Source organism: Emiliania huxleyi (assembly GCF_000372725.1).
Source record: "Emiliania huxleyi CCMP1516 chromosome Unknown EMIHUscaffold_163, whole genome shotgun sequence".
Lineage (NCBI taxonomy): Eukaryota > Haptophyta > Isochrysidales > Noelaerhabdaceae > Emiliania > Emiliania huxleyi.
In genome coordinates, this window is record NW_005200951.1 from 298,697 (window position 1) to 305,760 (window position 7,064).

Here is a 7,064-nt window from a genome sequence, read left to right on the forward strand (position 1 = left end):
ATGACCGTAGGTGCCGACGAGAGGGAGCGAGGCGTCACCATCGACGTCTCCGCCGCCTTCCTCCGCACCCGCCGCCTCGCCCTCAATGTGCTCGACGCGCCGGGCCACCGCGATTTTGTGCCAAACATGGTCGGCGGCGCGGCGCAGGCGGACGCGGCGCTCCTCGTGCTCAACTCGTCGGCCGGCGAGCTCGAATCGGGCTTGGCGGGGCAGACGGGCGAGCACGTCTGGCTCTGCCGCGCGCTGGGCGTGGCGCAGCTCTGCGTCGTGGCAGTCAACCTCGGAACTGTCCCGGAACCTTCTCGGGGCCTTCCCTGCAGGTGTGGCGCAGCTCGTCGTGGCAGTCAACCAGATGGACTCCGTCGGCTGGGCGCGGGAGCCTAGAAAGCGGAACACAGAGACCGCGGAGCTTGCGCTCGAGAGGAGACGTCTTCCACTCCGGCGTAGCCGGCTTGTACTCCGCTGTGCTCGCCTCCCTCGGTACCCACGCGGTGCCCCTGAAGACTCTGCACAGTATCCGTACCGGCGTAGCCGGCTTGTACTCCGCTGTGCTCGCCTCCCTCGTACCCACGCGGTGCCCCTGAAGACTCTGTGCACAGTATCCGTACGCTGCGCGACCGGCGTGGCGATTCCTACCCCACACGACCACGGGACCGAACCCGCGCTGGATTCGAGACTCTGGGAGGTATGGTACTCACGCCGCAGGCGCGGGAGCGGTTCGAGGAGGTGCAGGCGCGGGTTCGGCCGCTACTCTCCCAGGCGGGGTACGCCGCGCCGCGCTTTGTCCCCGTCTCGGCAATGCGAGGAGTCAACTTGGGCGGCGGCGGCGGTGGTGGCGGTGGCGGCGGCGGCGGCGGCGGCGGCGGCGGCGGCGGCGGCGGCGGCGGAGGCGGCGGAGGAGGAGGAGGAGGAGGTGCGGCAACGGCCGAGCTGAGCTGGTATGATGGCCCGACTTTGCTCGACGCGCTCGACACGCTGGAGGCGCCGGCGCGGCCGCCGGGCGTCGGCACGCGGCCGTGCGCCAACGAGGCGCCCGGGTTTTTTCTTTTTTCTTAATTTTTCTTTTTCCTAGGCACGCGGCTGTGCGTCAACGACGCCTTCCGCTCGACGGACGCGGGCGCGGCGTCGGTCGGAGCTCACCATTAAGCACTGGCTAACATTGACGAGCTGACTGATGGGCGAACTAGGCGCGGCGTCGCTCGGCGCCTTCACGCTCAGCGGGACCCTGCAGGCGGGCGAGATGGCGCGCGGCGCTCGGCTGCTGCTGCTGCCGGCGGCCGAGCAGGCCGCCGCCAAGACGCTCCGCCCGCGCCTCTTGCTTAGTGTTCACTGCTTACCTTAAGGTAGACGAATTCGTTATTCAACTACTCAGGTCACCGTCAAGACGCTCCGCTCGCGCGGCGCGCCGGTGGAGCGGGCGGCGGCGGGGGACCACGTCGAGGCTTGGCTCGCGCAGTCTCCCTCAGAGCCGAGCGTCGTCGGCGCGGGGTGCGTGCTCTGCGACGCGAGCAAGCCGGCGCACCGCTCGCGCGGCCGGGCGAGGGAATGGCTCCATGAGCGAATGGCCATCCGTGACCGTGAGTGAATCAGGCGCCGCTCGCGAGGCTGGTCGAGGTGCAGCTGCGGGTGCTGCCGTGCGGCGCCGCCCTCAGCCGCGGCATGCCGTGCGAGGCGTATTGCCACGCCGCGAGCGTGCCCGCCGTACTCGCGTCCTTGGTCTGCCGCATCGACCGGCAGGGCAGGCGGGTCAACACACACACACGCACACACACACACACAGACACACACACACCGCTCACCCACGCGCACCGGGCTTTGCACTTTATTGCCGTGCGGCTCCTGTCGTCTAGGAGTCGCGAGGGGGCTAGCCTGGCCCTTGCCCCACCACCTTGTGTGTGTGGAGGAGTTTACCTGACCTTACCTAGCCTTAGGCGGGTCAACGGGCCGCGCCCGCGCGTACTCCTCCCCGGGGGGGCGGCGGTGGTGCAGCTGCAGCTCTCGCGCGCCGTCTGCGTCGAGCTGTACGCGGCGTGCAGGCCCATGGGGCGGGTCGTGCTGCGCGAGGGCGGAAAGACGCTGGCGGCCGGGACGATCACCGCTGTCCTGGCGTGAGACTGGAGAGGTTGAGTCTCCGCGGCCCGCGCACGTTTCATGTTCATCGGGATCTTTCTCTCTGTCCACAATCACCGCGTCGGGCGGCCACCCAACACACGCATATCGGTTTCGGTGCACAAGAATCAAGATGTCTCATGTCCACGCGCGGGGAGTGTTTTCTCCTGGGCAGTCTCTTGTACGTACAACAACAACATATGTCAACAGCTAAGCTAACTAAGTAGAAGAGGCATTCGAACACACAAAATACACGCTAGAGAGCGTCTAGGCTACTCGCCGCCCATCGTTCTCGTTGTTTGCGGGTCGGCGGCGGGGGCTGGCGGCGCCGCCAGGTCGCCGCGGCTCGAGATGGAACTGAGGACGAGGAGCCAGAAGAAGCTCACCAGCGCGATGAAGGGCACGCGCCACTGCGGCGGCACCACCCCAAAGGTGAGGCACTGCACGGGCGTCCAGAGCGCCCAGTACTTGAGCAGCAGGTCGCGCCGCGCGTCCTCGACGTACCTGCGCAAGCCCTCCCGCAGCGGGCGGCGGAGGACCGCGGCCTTGACGAGGTAGAGGACAGGTAGACACAGCAGCGGCGTCAGCACGAGCTGGTCGAAGACCACCTTGACCGCCACGGTCGCTGGGTCGTCGCCCTCGCCGAACCAGAGCGGGTAGCGGTCGTTGAAGAGGTAGTACTGGGTGCACCCCTGGTACAGCCCGCCGTAGAGGAGGAAGGCCAGCGACCGCTGCCACGAGTAGCCGCGCCGCTCGGAAGGCTCCAGCACCTCGCAAGACACGTCGTCGCAAGAGACGATCCCGGCCTCCGGCTCCGCCTCAATGGCGGCCAGCTCGCGCGCCTGCGTGATGCAATCCGCGATCGTTGCCTTAAACGCGGTGATGCAGAAGGCCGACTGGTACGGCGCCGCCCGGACCCACTCGTCGGCCACGCTGTAGATGTCGACGACTGACAGTGTTGCCGGGCGCAAGCGCGAGCGGCCGAACGCAGGTGCTAGCGGTCGGTGACCCGCGGCTTGCAACGCTGCTCCCGAAACGACCAGCGCCAACCCGAACAGAAGGCGCATTCCCGATCGTTCAGAAGGGAGCGCACTGGCACAACTTTGTCGCAAAGGCAGAACGCGAAAGGGGAAAAGGATCCTCGGCGCTGTTCACAGCTAGCTCTCTGCGGCAAAGTCAAACCACCCCACCTACCGGGGAAAAGAATGTGCGTGCTGCGAAGTATCCCAGTATCTGGTCTGGCTCCGCGAAGTAGAAGTAAGAAAATACTCCAACTCTCCTTACCTACTGAGATGTGCCCGCCGACGCGCATCCATGGACGCCGAGCTAGATGCCGAGCCTCCTTGCCTTGCAGATCTCAATGACGACCTGTTGCGGAAGATTGCCAGTCGGCTTGCCGAGTCTGACCTGGCTTCCGCCGTCGCCCTCAAACGATGCAGCAGCCGCTTCAAGGACCTCGCCACCCCGCTGGTGGCAAACGCCGTTTCAAGGATAAACACGAAGTGGCGGGATGCGGCAGATAAAATCGGCGACGAGGGCGCTGCTCGGATCAGAGGCGGACTCGAGCGCAACGAGGTGCTGACCACCCTCGCGCTCCCGCACAACAACATCGGCGCGGAGGGCGCAGCCGCGATCGCGGAGGCGCTACGCGGCAACACGGTGCTGACCACCCTCGACCTGAGCGGCAACGAGATATGCGGCATTGACGAGGACGGTGATGGTGCGTACGATGCGTCCGGCATCGTTGCGCTCGCGGACGCCCTCAAGGTCAACGGGGTGCTGACCACCCTCAACCTCGCCAACAACCAGATCCGCGACCAGGGCGCCGCTGCGATCGCGGAAGCGCTGCGCGGCAACGGGGTGGTGACTGAGCTAGACATCTCCTGGAACCAGATCGGCCCCACGGGTGCCACCGCGATCGCCGACGCCCTTCGCGTCAACGGGGTGCTGAGCAACCTCGTGCTCCGGGACAACAACATCGGGGACGAGGGTGCCGCTGCGCTGGCCTCTGCTCTTCGCGTCAACGAGGTGCTGACCACTCTTGACTTGTCGGGCGACCCATACAGCAGCGGCGGCATCGGCCCCGAGGGTGCCAGCGCGATCGCAGAGGCCCTTAAGGTCAACGGGGTCCTGACCTCCCTCAATCTCACTGGAAACAAAATCCGCGCCAAGGGCGCCGCCGCAATCGCCGAGGCGCTGCGCGGCAACGGGGTGCTGACCTCCTTGAACGTGGGCTTCAACAGCCTCACCGAGGAGGCGGCCCTCGGCATCGTGCGTGCCGAGCGGCAGCGCAACAAGCTGACCTCGCTGGGCTTGGCTCGCTGCAACATTGGCCCGACTGGCGCCGCAGAGATCGCCGAGTACGCGTCGGGCAGTGAGGTGCTGACCGACCTCAACATCAGCGAGAACATCATCGGTGCCGAGGGCGCCAAGGCGATCGGCAAGGCACTCGCGGTCAACGCGGTGCTGACCACCCTCGTGCTCTCCGACACCCGCATTGGCGACGAGGGCGCCAAGGCACTGGCCTCCGCTCTTCGCGTCAACGAGGTGCTGACCACCCTCAACCTCTCCGACAACGACATCCGCGAGGAGGGTGCCAAGGCGCTAGCATCCGCTCTTCGCATCAACAGGGTGCTGAACAACATCGACCTCCGCTACAACGATTTGGGCGAGGAGGGGAAGGGAGTGATTCGAGATGCGGTGAGCGGGCGGGAAGGGTTCAGGCTCAAGATGTGAGTGGGCTCTGAGAGCGGAGTCGGCCAGGGGGGCGTACGTGCATGGGATTAGAGTCTTGAGAAGCGCTTCGGCGTCGGGGAGATTGATTTCTTTTTGCGTGGTAAAATTCTTTTTGCGTTTTTCAGCAGGGTGCTCTGAAAAGCATCAACCTCGAGTACAACATCAACAAGTTGGGCGACGAGGGGAAGGGAGCGATTTGGGATGCGGTGAGCGGGCGGGTAGGGTTCGAGCTCCCAGGATATGTCATATGAGTGTGAATTCTGAGAGTGACCACGACGCACTCTCTCATGACTAGCGCCATCCCACGACAGCGTCTGTGTGGGGACTACATGATCCGTACATGAAGTTTTCTCCCAGGGGGACTAGCACTAGCCGTCTTCCACATGGTCCCTCGGGTCCCTGCTGCTCCTAATCTCGTCGTACATCCTCCTGCTGATCTCCGCAACATCCTGCTCCCTCCCTCGTCTCGCCCTGCGCGTCTGCTCCGCCTCCCCGTCGTCCGCCCTGCGTCGTCTGGTGACGGGTCCTCCATAGTCGGTTGAGGTCGCCGCCCTCCTCGTGCCTCTTCCCAACGAGCAACGTTTCCTCGGCAGCCGATGCCGTCTGCTCCGACTCCGCCGTCCCCGGGTCTGCCCTGCCCTCGTCTGCGCTAGCTTCTGTTTCGTCATCACTGATGTCCGTCCTCTTCTTTCTCCTCTTGTTGGTATGCTTTGTACATCGCGTCGATTCCTTTTCGCGTGAGCACCAGCCTGAAGCCCGCCCAGCAGCTGAACCGCTCCCTAAGTCGAAGGAGCATCATCAGTCTCACCCACTTCGCTCGCTGCCGACTGTCTCCGCTCCCTCCCGCTTGGGCCGCCGTCGCGTCCCTCGTTCGTCCCACTAGCTGTTGGCCTGTCCCCACGTGGTGAGACCACTGATTTTGGTGTCGAACATAAATTCTCGCCACTGGAACACACATGCTACTACAGCTGCTGTCTGTACAGAGATGAGAGATGCCAGCACCCCCCACAGGCAGAGCGCTCCTGCTGGGGCGGGGGGTCCGGACCCCCCCAGCAGCAGAGCGCTGCTGCTGGTGGGGGGGGTCGGCCATGGCTTTAGATGTGCAGGGGGGGTACCGAGCAGTGTGCGGCCGCTCCGGGCGGTGTCGCGGCGGGCGCCATCATCGAGTCGAGACGCGGCGGCTACGTCAGAGAGAGGGGGGTGTCTCGTACGGCACCCGCCAGCGGGCGGCTCTCTCACGGTGCACGGCGCCGAGGCGGCCTCGCGCTTGGGCGGCGCCCTTGGCCAGGGCGGCCCGCGCGCCGACGACACCGGCGCACCCATAGCTCCGCCGTTCATGGAGGCAACCGATGCGAGCATGCGAGTCTCGACTGCCCCGTACTCTCTCTGTCTCTGTACGTACGTACTTATAGCTTACTGGGAGAAAAGAGAGCGGGTCTCTCTCTCTGTACGTACTTTTAGCTTCGCTTTGCGCGAAAGCGGACTGTTGATCGCAGAAATCGTCGTTGTTGGTCGGGTCGGCTTACTCTGCGCGCCGCTCAGACGTCTGTGAGCGCAGTGCCGCAGGCAGCAACGATGGAGACGAACCAGAGCGGCGCCATGAAGACGCTTCTCGTCGTCACCGCCGCTTTTGGTGCGCACAACCGCCATCCATTCGAACCGCCATCCATTCGGCCCTGCAGCTTCCCACCGCATGCCCCTTGCGCAATTGGTACTAATGCCGTTGCAGGCGGGGCGGTGGTCGGCACCCTCACCGCGCATACGCTGGCCCCGGCGCCAGCACTCAAGGCGTCGTTCGTTGCGGCTGAAAAGATGGAGCCGTTCAAGGTGTGCGAGCCGCCTCACTCATAGCTGGCTTTCCTTCACCCTCGCATGCCCTGCCTCCCCAACTCCACCGTCTGCCGCAGAGCTCCGAGGAGAAGTGGGACTTCTTCCGGCTGTTCGAGATCCCGTTTTGGGGCGGCTGCGAGAAAATCGCCTGGAAACCGTGGATGGAGGGCTTGACCACAATCAGTAATCCCAATGCCCTCCATCCAATCAGACATCCCAATGGCGAAGCTCTGGCGCCGGACAACATGCCGTGCTGCGATATAGTTCTGGGCCCATGGAAATCGTTGCCGGAAGGCACCCTATCCTTCGACCCCTGCGACGTGGACTTCACTTCAACCGGACTCTCAGTGACGCTCGACTCCGTGGGGCCAGACAAGAAATATAGGGAC

At 64.8% G+C, this 7,064-nt stretch overlaps 3 protein-coding genes across 3 annotated transcripts; 2 read left to right on the forward strand and 1 right to left on the reverse strand.

Annotated features, from left to right (window-relative positions):
* EMIHUDRAFT_230439 (hypothetical protein) lies at positions 1 to 2,112 on the forward strand (the record flags this gene model as incomplete). The annotated part of the gene is made up of 5 exons (XM_005785192.1): positions 1 to 288; positions 706 to 738; positions 1,232 to 1,324; positions 1,591 to 1,664; positions 1,932 to 2,112. The coding sequence occupies 5 exons, from the start codon at positions 1 to 3 to the stop codon at positions 2,110 to 2,112; spliced, it is 669 nt and encodes a 222-aa protein (XP_005785249.1).
* A 157-nt stretch (positions 2,113 to 2,269) lies between these two features.
* On the reverse strand, positions 2,270 to 3,215 carry EMIHUDRAFT_441764 (hypothetical protein). The gene has a single exon (XM_005785193.1). It carries the CDS (start codon positions 3,174 to 3,176, stop codon positions 2,382 to 2,384), a length of 795 nt encoding a protein of 264 aa, XP_005785250.1. The 5' UTR covers positions 3,177 to 3,215; the 3' UTR covers positions 2,270 to 2,381.
* Positions 3,216 to 3,423: 208 nt separating this feature from the next.
* EMIHUDRAFT_230441 (hypothetical protein) lies at positions 3,424 to 5,096 on the forward strand (the record flags this gene model as incomplete). Its single annotated transcript, XM_005785194.1, has 2 exons — positions 3,424 to 4,809; positions 4,974 to 5,096. 2 exons carry the CDS (start codon positions 3,424 to 3,426, stop codon positions 5,094 to 5,096), a joined length of 1,509 nt encoding a protein of 502 aa, XP_005785251.1.
* Between the last annotated feature and the right edge of the window lie 1,968 nt (positions 5,097 to 7,064).

Coding starts and splice junctions, on each gene's coding strand:
- EMIHUDRAFT_441764 (XM_005785193.1), bottom strand. CDS start 3,176: ATGCGCCTTCTGTTCGGGTTGGCGCTGGTCGTTTCGGGAGCAGCGTTG.